General features: G+C 33.8%; 2 protein-coding genes across 2 annotated transcripts in view; one reads left to right on the top strand and one right to left on the bottom strand.

The window, feature by feature from the left end:
- Positions 1 to 201: 201 nt before the first annotated feature.
- Positions 202 to 5873, top strand: LOC113239794 (NF-kappa-B inhibitor-interacting Ras-like protein). The gene is made up of 3 exons (XM_026476932.1): positions 202 to 424; positions 2871 to 3040; positions 4014 to 5873. Exons 1-3 carry the CDS (start codon positions 202 to 204, stop codon positions 4272 to 4274), a joined length of 654 nt encoding a protein of 217 aa, XP_026332717.1. The 3' UTR covers positions 4275 to 5873.
- Positions 5874 to 13450: 7577 nt separating this feature from the next.
- The window catches only part of LOC113239819 (sodium-dependent neutral amino acid transporter B(0)AT3), a 28495-nt gene continuing 22788 nt past the window's right edge, over positions 13451 to 19157 (bottom strand). The window contains exons 11-13 of the mRNA XM_026476960.1: positions 17857 to 17943; positions 16486 to 16562; positions 13451 to 14425 (exon numbers count right to left, since the gene is read on the bottom strand). Of these exons, the coding sequence (XP_026332745.1) occupies positions 16488 to 16562; positions 17857 to 17943 (162 nt within the window). The 3' untranslated portion in view covers positions 13451 to 14425; positions 16486 to 16487. The remainder of the gene's footprint in view (positions 14426 to 16485; positions 16563 to 17856; positions 17944 to 19157) is intronic.

Below are 19157 nucleotides of genomic sequence, written 5' to 3'. Positions count from 1 at the left end.
GTGAAAAGTAACAAGTTTTTGTTACTTTTCAACAAAATTAACTCTCTAAAACAAGCAAATAGTGTAATAATCTTAAATTTTATCTTTAAGACTGCTACATTGCAAACGGTTTAGTTTCAAATCCACAGACAAAGTGAAAGTAACAGTTATTATTATACCGTTTGTTTTATATCGTATTTCCTCACGAAATTTCTTATAAAAATGGGAAAATTAAGCAAAGTAGTCGTTTGCGGTATGAAAGGAGTTGGCAAAACGGCTGTTCTAGAGCAATTAATATACGGAAATGTTAATTCTAAATCTAATTTTTACCCAACGATCGAGGACATTTATGTGGCAAATATCGAGACGGAACGAGGTACAAAGGAGAGGGTTTGTATCTACGATACCGCGGGGCTGGAGCCGCCGCTGACAGGCGAGTTTAAAGGTTTAGAAACTATTTTTATACCGATTTTAGCTTTGCTGTCTTCATGGAGTTGCAGCGCTCAGCTTTGCGGCACTTGGAAGCTTTGTAAGATAAAGCAGTCTTAAAAGACAATGCCAGGTATTGTTCATTCATATTGTTACAAAAATTTAAAGAGCTTACAGAAGTTTCTGGGAGCTAAGAGTAATTTTATTGGATACTAGAAGTAATGTATACTAAACATATTTCCGTATCAAAACTTCCCATTTTGGGTAACCATCTATGCTGCCTCTTGATGGAAGTACGAAACTCCATACTTGGATACATACTCCATACATACACAACAAAACTGTTGAAGCCAACAAAATTCTTCAGTTCTTTAACACTGTAGTCTTTGGCTCTGCTGTAATTAGTGGTAATCATAATTGTTCAAGTAATAGTTGTAGTGATGAAGGGCTTCATAGGCCCTGAATAAAGACACCGTGTATAGTATAATGGGCTGATATCTGCAACTTGACAATTGTTTTACTGTAAAAATAATAATAAATGTCTATGGTGATCCTGGCATTGTCATTGTCTTATATAATTCAAAAGCTGACAAGTTAAGTTTTGACTGATTGTTGGCTTTTATTGCCAAAATGTTTCTGCATGTGTCATGCTGATGAAATATCTATGATATAGTCTATGAACTTTTATATCATACTCTGGTATAATAAAGCCACAAGTAATCACATCTCCAAAGTGCTTTTATCACATTAAAGTCATAAAAATAAATATGAGAATTAAATGAGCACAAAAAAGTTATCAACTAATTTTGTTTGAAGAATCTTTATACCTCTTTTGAAAATTTGTAATTTTTCAGATGTGGCCTTATTACACCAAAATTACGAATATTCTATCATCTGCCACCATTATTAATCAAGGATCAAAAGTAACTTGTTAGCTTTTACATAATTGTAAAACCACCTTCATTGTTAATATTATACTTTTCATTAACACTAATATGGTAGAAAATTAATAGCAATCATACCATAATTTAGACATACCTTAGAAACTATTTAGGGTTCAACATGTTGCCCTGTGGGACACTATCATTCTTCTATTCTTTTTGTCTTTTTATTTTACCTGTTTACATTCAAAATTAAAACTATGTTTATATGTTTCTTTTAATTCTTACTGTTCCTATAATACAGCACAAATGCTTAGCAGAAAACACGAATACTTGTTTTGTATATTAAATATAACAAATTTTGTTATTTCTATTTATTATTATGTAGTAGTATTATTGTTTCGTTACTAATATAAAAAAATTAATAAAATTGAGTAGAAAATCACATTACAGCTGGTGCACAATTACCAGGCGTTTGATTACAAAAGATATACACACTGAGTTTCTTCATACTTGTAAGACTAGGCGAGTTTTAGTTTCTTAAACAGTTAATTAAAGTACAATTTTTTTGTTAAAAAACCATTTGCAGTTACTATATACATTACTTAATGAACAAAGAAAAACATTTCTTATAAAATACTGGCCTAGATCCGGACAAACGCAAACTAAACGTAATTTTATTTCAGCGCACATATCTCTACAATTAAGCAAGAAAAAGACAGATTATTTTATTTTACTTAAAGCTCTCATTCGACATATTTTTACGCGCGGCCGACGACGCATTGATGACGCGCGACTCAAAGGAATTCAGTTGTAGCCAGTAAACTTTTGCATACGTTCTTCATTCTTATTGAGCCTCTACGGGGCGCTATAAACGCGCTCGTAAATCGCACGTCGTCCGCGCGTAACAAATACGCATAGGCTCTGTACGGTCTGTCTGTACAATTCAGTCAGAAGAAGTCGTCTGCTCGCGTCGGGGGTTTAGTCAGGACTGCTCTCGTCGTCCTTTGTCAAAAGAAAGCAAGGTCGATCGTCGTCTTTTGTCCAAAAGAAAGTCGGTCTAATTTCGAATTCCTGTCTTTGTTTCCTGTCAGTCTGGTCATTCATGGAGGCTGGACGCTGGTCATCCATGCAGGCTGAAAGCGACAGGCTCTAATTCATATTTTAGATGGTTTACATTTAAATCACTATTATATTTAGAAGTTATTAAGGTTAGCTTTTAAACTAAAATTAAATCTATCGAGTTCTAGGTTTTCGTGATTGTTACACACGGTAAATGATTTTGGTCACGGGGTCTTAGTCAACCGTGACCATGGGACCTGTAAAGGGCATGAAACGTTTGTTTGTTTGAAAAAACAAATATACTTACGCGATTTAAATCCGAAAAATAGTTTCATTTTGTATAAAATGAAATCTTCATCATTTTCTTACCGATCAAGGTGATCGATCAGCGAATGTAAAGTAAGTTTTTACGTTTACCCGAAAGTCGCCATTGAGTCCAAACTACTTATATGTGAGTATGTAGGTAGGTATGTATGCGTTGTGATAATTTATAGTTTTAAAAAGTTCATTGCCTTACAGGTCCACCACAGTCCCCGACGATGCAGCTAACAGCCAACCAAGTGCTGCAGCGCCACTACATCGGCTTTGCTGAAGGGTTTGTCATGGTCTACGACGTCACCAGGCCGGAGTCGCTTGACGTTCTTATGTATTTAAAGAAGGATATTGACCGGAATAAGGATAAAAAAGAGGTATGTTGTTATTGGGGTGTAGGAGCTCGTATCATCGATTTGTGTCACTATAGATTTTTTCGATTTTTTGGCTATCGACGACTAAATTTGTAAGTAACAGACGGTGGACATCGTATTTCTGTCAATTTTCTTCTTTTCTTCTTCTCCTTCTCATCGTATAGATGGTACACGCTGTATAATGCTTGCCATCGTGGTGAAAGGATTTGCCAATCGGCGTATATAGAAGCCGATAATTGATATTTACATCGTATTTTTTGTAGATCGACACGTGTCGATCGTCAAGAGTCGAGCAAATTTGTAGGCATCTTTAATTTACTGAACTTTTTTATTTAACTTATTTTAAAGTATTATCACGTAACTGTAATATCAAAAACAGTATTTTGAGAAAAAACTGCAAAAACGATTTTTCGTTTTATCGTAATTTATGAAATTAATAACATAAGAAGATACATTTAACATACTTTGGACATTAAATATTAAAGAATTATAATTTTACTTCGTAAAATGAGCTCTTTTTATTGAAAATTAATAAATCTCTTTGCCTAAATTACAAATAGGAACTGAGACTTGCAGTGATTGTGTTTGACGCAATAGAATAGCAAAGATCTTTGGATCTCGCATCCTACAAACCTGCCGAGAGACTTAGATACTAGCATTCGAGCTCTAACTTTAAACTATAACTATAAAGGAAAGGTAATAATAATAATAATAATAACACACACACTCAACATAGCCCCGCACTAGGGAAACCCTGTGTCGCGGGTGCCATGGACACACATATAGGCAACCACAAATTACACCCAAACTCACGAGAGAAACAAATGTAGGTCATACAAATATTTCTCCCGGCCCGGGAATCGAACCTGGGACCTCTGCGTGGCAGTCCGGCATGGTAACCGTTCGGCCACAGAGGCAGTTAGGTAAAGGTATAAAGGTAAAGGTATTTTAAAATTATTCGATAATTTGCCCACAGGTAGTAATGGTAGTAATCGGCAACCGTACCGGTCCTGACGACTTAAATAATCTAGAAAACACATGCTCAAAGGCGGCAAACTGGTGTGCGCGGGAAAAAATCCGCCACTTTGAAGCCTCCGCCATGGACCGCCCGTCTCTTTACGAGCCGTTTATTTACATGACAACAAAATTGAATCCTGTACAGAATAAAACTGCTTTTCCGCAACTGAGTACTCTGAGCAAGTTGACCCAGAAAAATAATAGATCTGACGCCATGTAACATTATATTTTCAATCTATGCCCTTTTTGCTATCACCCGTGAAGTCTTCCAATTCGTATTGAGTTTGACTGATTATTTGTTGAAATAAGAAAAGGCTATACAAAAAAAGAATAGCGTTCTTTTAAATTTTTTGCACAAGATAAAAAGGTACCTACATGATTGGTCGACTGCTTTCTCGTTCGTTCTCGTTCTCGAACGTTCTTCAGCTCGCGCCAACGCGCCGTGTGAATAGTGCAGCCTGTGCCGAAGGGCCTATTGGATCCATCATGTCGGTAACTTCAAAGGCGCAGCGTGTGTGGGCGCGAGCGTTTGGCGATCATTCCTTATAACAGCGTAGATTTAAATGATTAGTATGAATCGCTAAAACAAACTATTTATGCTTAATTCAATACAATCGTATGAACTTATCTCGGCCTGATGCTCTTGGTGAATGATAACACCCACCAGCGTTTTCTCCTAGTAAGTTGTAGCCACTGTATAATATAAAAGTGGCTGCCGAAGAAGCTATGCGTACCTCACATGACATTTTTGAAAGCAGCTCAAATCAGAGTAGAGCACGTAACGGTAACCTATTACAAAGTCAAAAATTTTTTTGTCCGAAATAACGTTTGTTCGAATTTTCATTACACCGAAAACAATTAAGACGAAACAGTTGTTTTTTCAGGATATGTTGAATGTTTATCACAAGGACACGATTAGGTTCGGTTAGGTTAAGTTAAGTTAGGTTTAAAAGAAAAAACATTTTCCTCTCAAAATTTCGAGTCTGGCTATGAAATTTCGACCAAACATTATTTCTGGAAAATGTCATTTCTGACTACTGACAGGCTTAAACTGCACGTAACACATGCCCGAGTACAAGCCACCACGGGTGTAGGCCCGGGCGGCCCGGACTTGCCTGTAGCGAGAGTACGCGGTGCGGCGCTGTCCTTGTTGAGATCACGGGTTGTGAGAAGCCACTTTTACGAGTTTCGGAGACAGTGAAATAAATACCTAGTGCGAATCAAGCAGCTTGACCATTTTCAAAGCTCTCAATCCACTGTCAATCTATAGTTCGAAATATGAAATGAAATTAACACTGTAAACATGTATTATTGTTTGACATTATCTGTATTAGAAAAATTTTGCGAAAAAAATATATGCCACATAATAAAGACCAATTTTGTTTGTAGTCTTCTATTTTTTTTATTCAATAAATGATCAGTCAAAAGGGAGCGCGATATGTTCATGTTATTCGTTCGGGTAGCTATTACATTAATGTCCCTATTAATTACTTTTTAAAATTTTACTTTTGTTGTTTACTGTGTTTTAGCTCGCGACTTTAATTTATTGACCTTGGATTATGTGTAACAGTTTGTTAACTTTAAGCTTTAACTTGTACTTAATGATTAAAAAATCTCATTAGTTTTAGATAACGAACGAAACAGATGCACTTAAATTGAGTTTGCGTTCACCAACCTTTCCGAGTTTAGTTGTGAGCGCAAACTTAAGATGTATAAAATTATTATTTTTTGTCTTTTAATGCAAGGCTGCAAAGTTGTTGTTTGACGCGAGTGCTTGTATTGAAACCTGAGCAAGCCAAGGAAGCTAAGATTGAATCACGAGCGAAGCGATTTCTGAGCGTAGCGAGGGTTTCAAGGCACGAGACGCAAACCAATTTTGCTGCCGAGCGAAACACACGACGTTTCGCCTCACTATAGCGAGGAAAGTGGTACATGAAAGAAAAACAGATGAACTTTAAAACATCAGTTTTTTTTAATTAAAAGAAAAAGTTAATCTTTGGATGCGTTCTGAATATACACCTCATCAATTTTTATTCTTAGTTGTACTTTTATTTTGTGTGATTAAGTGATTATTGAAATTATTTTAGTTCTTTCAATTAAAATAATTTAATAAACACAAGTAACATTGTCAAATTAATGTCAACCATAATAAGAATAAAATATACCAACGGATTTATATTACATAAATAAGTAATGTACGACAAATCGCGTGGTTGTACGTGTCATTATCTTTTTTTTCATCGAAAGGAAAAGTTTGGTGCACCACACCACAGTCCTTCGTCAAGTTCGAATTTCAAAAACCTTTTCCAAGTCTTTTGCGCGCAGATTTCTAATGAGAAAGAAGTCCCTTCCGAGCTAGAGAGGTGAAAAATAATTTACTGTTCAAAATCATTGTATTCGAAATTGAAAAGCACGATGGCATAAAGAAGTAGTCCAAAATAATGGAATTTGAATGTAAATAATATTTTTGAAATTTATTATAGGATATTTTTGTTATTGTCTGATTGCTAATTAAATTAGAACATACTGCACCTCTACTATGTATATCATAATCTCGTGGTAGAGGTACTTGTCACTTTGACATCCTAGTGCAATATTGCTTAAATTATTATAATTATTAGCGTATAAGAAATTGTACGTACTTTTATGTGAACATATAGAGACTACACTAGGCTACACAAATGAGAGCCGTCTTCCGTTAGATACCTAAGCGGAGAGAAGAATGATGTACTTTGAAATAGAAAACTATCGTGAGACTCAGACATATTAGTTAAACTATCGTAAAACGCACTTTTTAAGTCAATTCTAGCTCGACATGTCACTCCGTGGTCCTTAATGCGTTTGGCACTGGGGCACGTGGGGCACTTTTAGAACACACAGGTCAGAACTAATTTAAAAAAGGTCGTTTTCCAAATTGGTCCTACAACTGGGACCTCCGCACCATTGGGCCACCGAGGTCGTCAAAACATTAGTCAACAAACTGATAAAATAGTTAGTTGCGCTTGTGTTGAATTTCTTTTCATGCCGTTAATTCCCCCAATAAAATTAAATACATGCCCGTTATTTACCCGACACATGTTCAGTCTGTTTACGAAGCATCATCAACAGTTGATTGTTCGACCCTCGGCGTGATAATCGTATTTTACACGATTAAATCTTTACTGGTTCCGCGAAACAGCAAAGTAATTTATTTTTATTTTCATTCACATTCTGTCCTCTCCGCTTTGGTAAATGGGCGCTATATGTATATCAAAGTGCCAAAGCCGATCGATGTATTCTTTGGACGAATTCTGTGGTTTGTATCTCAAAAGCAAACTTTTTTTGCTTTTACAAAAGGTCGTGTGTTTATGCGGTTAGTATCTAAAAAAGTTACTATACTTTTTATTTCCAAGAGGGAGTAAAATGTCGTTTGCAGATAGTCAGTCATAATTATGCAAAATTTTAAATAGTCATGTAGTAAAGCTGTTGTCGACAGTTTTATCGATAGAGTTGTTGTCGACAGTTTTATCGATAGGTTGTGAAAGGAGAAGTCTTTCTGCAGAAGCACACGTAGTGAGTTGACGTTCTAATGATTATTTAGAACGTGACATTATTGCCTTCTGTCATACGAGTAGTTTGAGTTGGGCCTCTAATATCGAAATAAATTCGTAAAGTGCAAAGGCACGCACTGTTTTTTCCAACTATTTATTTTTTTATGTTTAATTCATCTTAACTCAATTATTCGTCTTAATCAGTCGATAGCCAATAGAATATTTACTATATAATTTATAGACTGCGATCACTAGGCACTTGTAAAATGGTATCTGACAACTATTATTTTGTCTTGAAAAAAAAAGTATAGTCCGAAGTTTGTTAAAACTATTCCAATTTTACACGCATATCATATAGTTTAAAAGAGAAGCACAAGTTTAGAAAACGTTGCGGAAAGGGAATGGAAAACCTACTTAACAAACAATCTTTCTCTTTTACATGACAATGACACGTTTGGAATGTTGTTCCATTTTTCTGATTATAATTTCGTTTAAGTTTCTAAGTATACATTAATGAGTTTAAGGAGAGTATATTGTTATATTAATACCAATGATTTTTTTTAGAACTTTGAAGCATCGTTTTAGCAAAATTGTAAAGTATGCAATATTTATCTATAGCTTTAATTGCATTTCGCAACAACTTATGACAATAAAAAAGATCCTGATTTTAATTTTGTTAATTATTATTTCTTAGCTTAAAATTAGCTCAAATGTTTAGTGAAATTATTACGGAGACTGGAAACTTACACAATATCCATGTCATTGTTCTTGTGATTTTCGTTACCTTATTCGTCAGTGAGGTTTCGTTGTGTATACAGTCATATTGAAAATGATAAAAATGACACGATCAAAGTGGTCTCAAAATGCATACGAATACGATATAAGTAATATTTCGACTCATCCGTAGAACAAAGGCCTATGTGCAAGACTACTTGTTCTCAGGACACAGTACGTTTCGTTCATTCTTCTTCGCTGTGGATGTCAGATCGACCTTTGTTCGATTTTATATTTCGTAACCAAATAAGATATATAACTTCTCAAAACACTTTTACATAGGCCTTAGTTTGAATAACGAAATTTTTCTCGTAACGTAAATAATCACTTCGGACTCTGTTCTTCGGATGAGTCTATTTGTAATATAATTTCTTTCATATTATTCATTTTTCGTCACTAATACCAGGCCTTTACCGCCGCTTACTGTAAGCGACAAAAAACAAATTTTACAGGACACGATTTTTTTAATATTACTACGTTTCCGCGGTATTTTTAATCCGTTGACGAGTGTAGGAGGGCGTTTAAACGAAAAGCACTTAAAAAAGTTTGCTTTTTAAAATGAGCACTTAAGCACGCTTTTTATTTTAAGCGTAAGCGTTAGTCAGTTATATACTCAACAATTATTTTAAGCGTAAGCGTTGGTCAGTTATATACTTAATAATTTCATTTTTTACAACGTGACTAAATTTCAAGTCCCACCATTTATGTTTCCTAAACCAATTAATTCGTCAATGTGAATAATAATTTTATAAATAAAAATGAAACTCGTGTTTTACTAATAAACTTACTTAAAACCTTTAGCGGTTTACTCTTGCTTTTTGCTATCAACACAACGTTGCAAGCTTTTCTTAACTTATAAGTCTTAAACACACCTGGGACACTTCATACAACGGTCGAAAGTTATTTAGTAGTAGGTAGAAGTAGCAGGGTTACCCGTTACGTTCTCGTACTATTTACGTTACGCGGTCAGAGCGGCAACAGCGAACATTCTAACACGAATCTGTTATCTACAATTCTGTTAATAGAATCCTAATAATGACACGTGTTCATTAGGTATTTATATTGCTTAGAATGCTCTAAGTTATATCCATATATTATATTTGTCATTAATTCACTAACTACAATAATGTTGAAGATTTATCTAAAACAATGCATTAAAAGCACTTAAAATGATTTATTTTGTACAGTTACTTTTAAATAACGTAACCAAGGTATTTGAAATTGCGTGTCCAAGTTTATCATTACCTAGTTAATAATTAGGTATATTCACTAAGTAATATTTATGGGCAATACAAATTGAAAATTCGAGAACCCTTGTATACTAGCTCACGATGTTATGGCGTCTCATTACATTGATATAATAAATCTGTATCATATATTACTCTGCACTAAAGAAATGAAGAAAACAATAACTGGATGAGTCGCAGACATAAGTTTTTTTTACTTACTTCGTTTCATCTTTCCGAAATCGAAAGAAACTCTCTCTTTATTCCTTTTAGATGATGATAAACAGCCGTACACAGCACAATTCACAAACATTAAAAATAGTAACGTAAAATGATGTTATATATTAACATACAAGTTTCGTAATGAATAAATGAAAATTATATTCAAATATCAAAGCCGTCTTAGCGCGACAATGGCTCGCCGACAGCCTTGTTCTTGTTCAGCCCACGTGACCGTCAATGTGTGGGGCGTGGTGCGGTATCTAAAGTTAGGGAGGGGCGGAGAGTGTCCGTTCTCGTTCCTTTTTTGTTCCTTTTTTAAGATTTTAAACGATTTTTTAATCTTCAAACTTAAAAAGCGTAAGAGAAAAGCGCGCTTTCAAAAAAGCTACAACGCAACGTTTAAACCTTTAAAAAATTAGCAGTTTCATCCCATCTCTATTGATGAGGTCAGCCAGGGAAAGAGAAGTACCGGGTAAAGCGAAAAAACGCACGGTGTTGCTGTTTAATCCAGTTTTCGACTTTATTGTTGTTGTTAATTAATAGAAATAGTCCCTTACACTGCAACACCGAGCTGGAAGGATAGATTATCACTGGATGTTTCGCTTTACACGGATTCTGCAGATACGAGTTCGTAGCTGTTTCAATATACTATAATATATAATAAAACAATAAACTTCAAAGGCAAATTTTATTTGTTTGCATCTGAAAAGTTACAATCGCCTTATGAATAATATCATCGTTGCTACATCTAGTGGGATGTCATCCCGAAGCTTACTACACGTACTTAACTAGCTCTTTTGAGCGGTTTTTAATTGTTAAATTTCGCTTAAAAATGATGCCATTGTAACAAAAATCTACGTTTTTTTTAAGTTTTGTTATACTTTTTAAGCTAGCTGGAAATAATCACAGACGTAAATGATACTTAATTAGAACACAAAATATGTAGTCTCGTGTTTAATCGGTAACGATTTAATATGTTGCATGTTTGACTCTGAAATGGCAGCACTAGTGTCGATTTTTGACATAAATATTCATGTTTGGATCAGGAGATATTATAGTTCTTTATAATGGCAACATTATGGAAATGTGAACTTTTTGAAGCTCTTTGTTATCTGTAAAACAGAGGAAAACCTTAGCAAAAACTTTTATAATAGTAAAATCTCTGCAATAAATTCAACTAGAACTAAATTAAGAATTAGAAAAATAAATTCAATATTTTATCAGTGACACAATGATGACACACAATGTTTAGAAATATTACTCAAACGTTTATCAAAACTTAACACAACAAAGTAAAAAAAAATTTTTGGTAAAATTGTTATTGTAAAATCGAAAATAATAATATTAAAACTATATTGGAAAATTATAATTAAGATCATTAATAAACACACAATTTTAAAACGAACTGTTTGTTTTCTTATTAAGATAAAATATAAATTATGCCTACAAAAACATGTGATTGTGATTTATTTATATTATGCTTTGATATCTACGATTAAAGAGCTTTTATTACCTGTCTTTATTTCACTGACTTTCTTGTAGAAAGTTAGAATCCTGTCTAATAATTTTCGTCTAGTAATATACAGCGACTTAATCTTAACTTACAGCAATTATGTTGATTGTGAGAAGTTGCAGTTGCTTTCAAATCTTTAACAATATTTCTTAAATTTGACACTATAAAATACCTTTCATTATTATTTTTTCTATAACGGCCAATCCTAGTCAATGGCGTTATAATACTTTCACTCAACTAACCGAGTGATGTCCAACGGAAATACATGAGAAAAATTGCCGTCTTTTTGGATTCACTTGGAAATGATTTCGGGTCACTTTTTTATTTGTGACCTTGTTAAAATTAAAACTATTGTTTCCAGAGTAAATTCTCACAATCAACGGAAACGCGTGCGTTCTACGCGTCTAAACTTTAAAACTATCGAATGACTAGCTTTGCGATTCTCGAACATTCTATTTAACTACATAACGTATTTAATTTCAACGATTCGGTTTTTTTGCGCACCAAGCAATCGATTTTGTATTTTCTATGAAAATTACGTTGTTTTAACTTGGCAAGTAATGAAAAGGTGGTAAGTAATACTCAAGTAACACATTCACGCATTGTTCAGTTACACTAAAAACTTTAGAGAATAAATTGATATTATTAACAATGTCGTTTAATAACAACACGATATATGTATATAATATATATTAAGTAAATAAATCCTATTGCCAAGTCAACAAACCATAATTTTGAGTTGACGCCGTTTTACACGAGATGTTAAATTTTAAAGTGCTTCAGAAACACGTATTTATTTGTGACGAGATCGTTATAGCTACGTTTTATAATTACATTATTTAAGTATATTTATTAATTTCGCTTAATATTTAATTCTATTTTTAAATGCACACAAAGTTCAGTCCACTAGCACGAATTAGGTTTTTCTTCAAAGAAAGAAAACTTTAGTTACTCGTAATATATCGCGTAAGTAGAACATAATACTACTGTTTTCTCTTTATTTTCCCCCACAGCAGACATTTATCTAGTTATATGTCCGTGATTTTCCCCCTTAATAGCTGTCGTCTGTTTGGCGACACTGTAAAATTAAATCGTAAGTTTGGTGTAACAAAGCCACATCTGCAAAATGACAACCTTTCTGGAGTAAAATTTGAAAATCCTAATCCTATGAACGAAATTATTTTTTATGCTTAAATAGGGAGTTGTAAAATTTCATATATGGTCAAGATGGGGTAAGATATTTTATTTGGGATTATATGTTTTGAACTTTCGGAGAACTAGATAGATACTTACGCGATAGATCTTATAAGAATTTTTGAAGTACTATATTTGCCGTTGTTTATCAGCTTTACATGTTTTAACCGAAAACGGGCAGATCACGGCTGGTCTGTGGTGTAGATTGTGCTAACGTTTCTCTTCCTCCAAAAGATGGGATATAAAATGGATTTCATGTTAGCTAGTTCATATTATTTTTATAAATTTCATTTGATAAAAGCACTTTTGACTTAAGATCAGAAGACGTGTGACTTTATTATATCAAGGGTACGAAATATACAAATTGAATTTTATCATTCAATATTATTTTCTAAAATGAACGTAGTTCGAACCTACAATCGACAGTTAACTAAGTGAATAATCAGAAGTGGGATTAAGTAATACGGAATCTATTAAAAAAAAAACCACGGAAAAAATAACGTAGGCGACTCTGTGTGCATAGAAATTCATGCATTTCAACAACAAGTCGTCATATAATTTTAACAACTTACATTTCTACTAAATACTACAATAACCTCGAAAATTATTGGCCGACATTCATTTCATTACATTTAAGTATAATATAATACAGGGAATTGCAAATTCTAATTCAACTTTACCGTCTCTTACACGTAGAACGGAATTAAATTTAGCTTGGGCCTATTTTGGCGTATGATTTCCGGCACTTGTCACTAATTCGTATCATAATCGACAATTAGCACGTAGTTCATTTAGTATGTATCGTTTCGGTTCATCATAATTTATCATGTTTGATTGAACATGAACTGTTTCATCAAGTTTCGGTGTACCAAATAAAAGCAGTAATGTGATCATGGTCAATATTTTAGTGGATTTATTTTTAAAGTAAAAGGACTAGAAGATGCCCCATTCACTCAGTCGCACGTATGTGCTCGGAGGCACAGTCGCAGGCAGGGAATTTCACTCCTCGGCTGTACGCATAATAAAAGATGACGAAAAGAGCTTAGCACGCCCGAAGCGATATCGATCAAGTCGGGATGGTATCTCGCCGTACGTCTCGATGTTCGATGGTAAAGAAGGGCGGGCGAATGAGCTGATGGAGTTCATGCTCATATCTCCTGTAGTTGTAGATTTATTAAAAAAGGGCCGTAAAAAGACGAGAACTAAAGATTCGTTAGATACTTGTAAAACCCTGAAGTTTAATAATTTATTAATTGGACACTAAATCCTACAACGCGATGTGTTAATTTTTAGCTCCTAATAATTTTCCCGAATATTTTAAGTTTCATTGACAACGTGTGAAATTGCGTATTAATTTTAGATCTGTGCACGAATTTTTATAAATAATTAATTTGATCGCTTAAGATATGTTCACATCGCTCATGATTTTTTCTAAATTTTAATAATAATAATATGGCACAAAGAAATAATGATTATGAAACTATTATGATTTATCAATACATCATATTATTTAGAATGGAATGCATAATTTCAATGGTACGCAGACATTGCCTTCACGTAACACTTATGTTATAGATAGCATTTAGATAGGCATAATATTTTTAAACTATGTTATGTACTACGTTGTCAGTTTGGTGTATGTATGTACTGAATTTATAATATTGTTGTTGACAAAATGATTCTACTAGATTATGCATTACATTCTTAATTAAAATTAAAACTAGCAACACATCTATTCTAAATTCAAATATAACGATCAATCTACGACTTCCATCTTGAATGTGTTCAGCTTGCGGCCAATCGCCTTCATAGCGAGCCGTCCGGTTCCGGATTTTGTATTTAGAATTTCCTCGTCACTACTGCTCGAGTCTTCAAAACGAACGGCCGTGCGCACTTCACCTTCAGACTCCGTCTGCAGATAGAATAAAAACACATTAACACCTTCGTAAAATTAAAGTTTAGCTAAAATTTGATGAACTAAGTGCATTTTTTGTACTACTGACTAAAATAAAAATAAACCATAAGTTGTTTCTTAATTTAGTATTATTTTGTGTGACAACTTGTAGTGATCGGAGTTAATTTACCTAAAGTACGAACGTTTTCTTAGCATGGACATACTCACTTTGTCATCAAATTTCACATGAGAGGGATTTAACGTTATTGTTTTGTACATGGCTATGACTTTTATTTCTGCACAAGGCATTAATTTATATTGTCTACGGTCTGATGACTATAGATTCCCGTTGTCAGGACATTTACGCTGATTTGATATGGCCACTAAATTACCGGAATGGAAACTGATAATCAAATGCTAGTTACGCGTAATTGCACTATCCCTGACGATATTCAAATAAAATCAGTTCCGAGAAGTCTTGGGATTTATAGAAGAGAAAGTCCACATTATTCTTTAGTTTAGCTAAATTAACTCCCTCAGTTCCGATCATTGCTATCATACAGTACTATTTTTTAAAGTCTAAGCTTTGGGGTAATTCGAGTTGTAGAGACAAATGCGAATATATTTCAAAAATAAAAAATAAGGCCCTGACCACGGCCAGCAACCTGGTCGAAACGTCGGGAAACTAGGTAGGCGTGAAAAATACCTATTTGTATATGAACGCGTTTCTTCCCGTTTCCAAATGTTAATAAAAAATAACTTGCGTAACTTTAATCGAATATTAAAGCCACATCTGCAAAACAACATTTCAGGGAAAAAATCCGGCTTGATTCGAACCAGCGCCAGGATTCGTTTCGTGTGTCGTGCCACTCTCCCAACTGAGCTACGAATGAATTTTTCCTAGTGTTCGATCTTTGTATTAAATTATAAGAAACTTATAAAGTAATTTCACAAAAACGAATATCATGGTAGTAAATAAAACATCGTGATATTCAATAAAGTTGGTAGAGCGAGAAAATTATTATGTCAAATAAATATGTTAGTAATAACTCTTGCTAACGATGAATAAACATCGTGAAGTTATTACAAACCGAATCCCTGGTTTGTAATAAGCTCCTAAAAAATGGAAGTAAATTAATTTGTTACTCCGCGATTCTAGTGAAGGTTAAATCGTGCGTAATAGCTGCGCTCGTATTGCACATTTTTTTCATGCAGTTAATTTGCCCACTCTGTCCGCATAAAATTAATAATAAAATATCTAAAAATAAGGGAATATTTCAGGTTTCACTTCCTAATTTCGGTGACAATTTCTATTATTTTAATATTATAGAATATTATTATGAAGTATTATTTAATATTCGAGCGTAGTAAACTGAAAAATTATTTAGTATTTCACGATAATTTACCTGAAGACCTAAATTATAAAAATTGCCACACGAACAAGAAATCTAACCTGAAAATTACTAAAAAACTCGAATTGAAAATTACTCATAACACAAACGCAACTACAGTCACAAAAATGTATTTGACACGTGTTTCGCCCCCGTGTTATCCGTATATATAACCAAGTTACATTACCAGCACTGGAAGAAGAAAAAATATTCCTGCTACAAAACTAGGTAATGTAGCTAAATGTAGTTCCTCTTACAAAACCAATATGGCGGATAGGTAATAAAAGAATCACTGCCGCCTCTCTACGAGGCATCCTCAGGAGTTGTTGAATGTTCGACTCTCGGCCGAAGAATCATCGAATAGCTTCAAAGCTTAGATTGTATAAAATAGTGATGTAACAAGTTCCTTTTGAATCCTGAAATGTTGGCGGTTATATTGACTTTAAAAAAAATTATTCTTTAACGTATCGCACCATTCTCAGGATCAAAATGTAACTTATTGGCCTTAATTAAATTTAAAGTTCATGTGTTATTTATTAAGTTTTTAAATCATTACGTACCTATATACGTAGGATCTAGAAAAACTATCCATGCAAAACACTAAATCTAAACGCTAAAAGCGAGTAAGAGTTGCCACAATAAAAGCTTGAAAACACAATGGCGGATACACGAGCGAGAGGGACAAACATTTATTTCTTGGGGCGACGCACGATGCTGGTGGGAAGCCTGGTCTTGGTCGGTCGTTCGTCGGCGCTGTCCACACCCTAGACAGATATTTATATACATAGAGGTACACATCAAGATACCATCTCCGTTCCAATTCGTAAGTACAGACTACACTGTTAAAAAAGGTTGTAATTTGCTAAAGAAAGGGTCTTCGATCGTAATGAAAAGAAGATGTTGTGACCGTCAGGATGGCACAGAGTGTATTTTCAAAAATTGCTACCTATGATATATTTTGAGAAATTTAAAAAATAATTGACCAGCCATTCTGATATTAGGATGGTTGGTGGCCACTTTGTTCAGCATGAAGGGAGCACATTTTCCAGCAGTATGTATTACCAATAATTGCTACCTATTTACTATTTTCACGCATTAAAGATATGAGTTTCTTATCTACATTAGTTAAAAAAATATAACCGATTGAAAACTTTACGAAGTAGTCCCTGATAAAATTATAAGTGCAAAAGTTTTTAGTGCTTTATCGTCATCTTAATAATACAATTACTTCGAGGCAAACTAATCTGGTGAGATTGCTGATGTATGAAACCGAGAGGATAGGTAACCCTCATAACGTAATATTAACGAGAATTTAGTTGTACCTAATTATAAATTAGTTAAAAAAATACCTATACTCCAGCCACATTATGACGATAAAGCACTAAAAACTTGTGCTTTTATAATTTAATCATTCATAAGGTATTCGGTTATATTTTTTAACTAATGTATATAAGAAGCTCATATCTTTAATTCGTAAAAGTAGCGAATAGGTAGCAATTATTAGTAATACATACTCCTGGAAAATCTGCTTCCTACATGCTGAATAAAGTGGCCACCAGCCATCCTGATATCAAAATGGCTGGTAAATTATTATTAAGAAGCAATTATTAGGTAGCAATTATTTAGAAAAGTTAGCAAATAGGTAGGTTCTTCAATATACACTCAGTGCCAGACTCCACAGGCAACCAGCCATCCTGACGGTCACCAATATCAGAGACAGAGAGATTCTGCCTTTACAAAAAAATCTGCTTTAATTGTACAAAATTCGTTATTTCTAAATGCAGATAACTGCAAGTTGCAGCAACTCGTATTTTTGCATCAATGTGCTTACAGAACTCAGGGCAATTCTTTGAGGGTAAGAGATTAAAATCTGTCAAAAACTAAAACTCTTAAAAATATACAGAGGTTAAAACATATTTGTACAATAGGTATATTGTTCTATCTGGGGCAATCAATAACTTTAGCGGTGTTATTTTCGGTTAAAGGTTCCAAACAATAATCGAAGGAGACACAGTCCGGTTAAAAAATTATTTAACAGCCTGTATATTAATAGCTTACATCAAAATCTCCAATTGTGAATCTGGTACCGGCGGCTTCAGCGACAAGCTGCGCGGGCGCTGGCGACGCGTCGTCCGGTGACAATACCTGGTGTGCCCACATTTACTTACAAATAGCTGTTATAGCCATACACGAGCGATACAAGGTTAAGTTAGTGAATGGGTACTTTGTCGACGTCTTCATAAAATAAATGTTATTAAAAATCAATGGGTAACCCTGTTTAATAACGATCTGACAGTGATATGATGACTTAATGTGGAATAATTATAATTTCTTTTAATAAAAAAATGACCTCAAAATTTTGTGGAATTACATCTATTTGCTAAGTTTTATTGAAATCCGTTAACGGAAAGTGGGTGAAATCTGAAATCCAATAAACCAGATTCATCCCAAATGGGACCATTACTGAGTTACCCGCGTTATAACAACTCACTTTAACACTCCTTTTTTGAAGTCGGTTAAATAGAGCGATAATTTCATCTTCATGTGGTCACAGGATAGGGCTAAAACGCCTGTGATTACTCGAGACCAACCCACTTTCTCTTCCCGCAGATCAATGTATGAAAGCTAGTTAGGTACCTATCGCCAAAATACCCATACAAAGAGAATCACGTTAATTAGAAAACAAACAAACAAAATCACACTTTTAGCACATTTGAACAATCATTAGCACATATACCTCGCTGTTATTTACATTTTTATATTACAATTTTCAAATTGTTTTAGAAAAATTGAACGTTAGTGACTTTAGCTGTTGCGAAAGTCCCTTGTTTTATTTTTTTACATAAAGTGTAGCTTCTGAAAACTTCCAAACGTAGATAGTTATTGTTGCTACAGGTACATGTCTATAAAAGGTCTACATTAGCATAAAAAACATAACAACAAAATATAACAAAACCATACCATCACCTATTGTTATAAAATCCGTTGCGTACATTATGTAAGAAGCAAAAGTGGACTGAACGTAACTTATAAAAAACTTAAACTAACATAATAATTTACAGATTCATCAAATAAGGATTAAAATACTTTTTAATAATAATAATACTTTTAATAATACTTTTGGATAATACTTTTTAGTATATTGTGGAAAGGCTTCATGAAGAAAGAGTGCAAAAAAACAAGGCAAACAAGAACAAAGAACGAACAAACATAAAGAAAAATTTCTGTGGTCTTTTCCCATTATCCGTCTGAAACGATTACTGTCAAATAAGTAATACTCGACCAAATTAAAAGACAATGTAAAGTATGAAGTTTCATTCGCATCATACATTTTTTAACAGAATTCAAAAAAAGAGGGG

Source organism: Hyposmocoma kahamanoa, unplaced genomic scaffold (assembly GCF_003589595.1).
Source record: "Hyposmocoma kahamanoa isolate Upper Pololo Valley unplaced genomic scaffold, ASM358959v1 116, whole genome shotgun sequence".
NCBI classification, from domain to species: domain Eukaryota; kingdom Metazoa; phylum Arthropoda; class Insecta; order Lepidoptera; family Cosmopterigidae; genus Hyposmocoma; species Hyposmocoma kahamanoa.
This window is presented reverse-complemented; position numbering and strand designations above follow the sequence as displayed.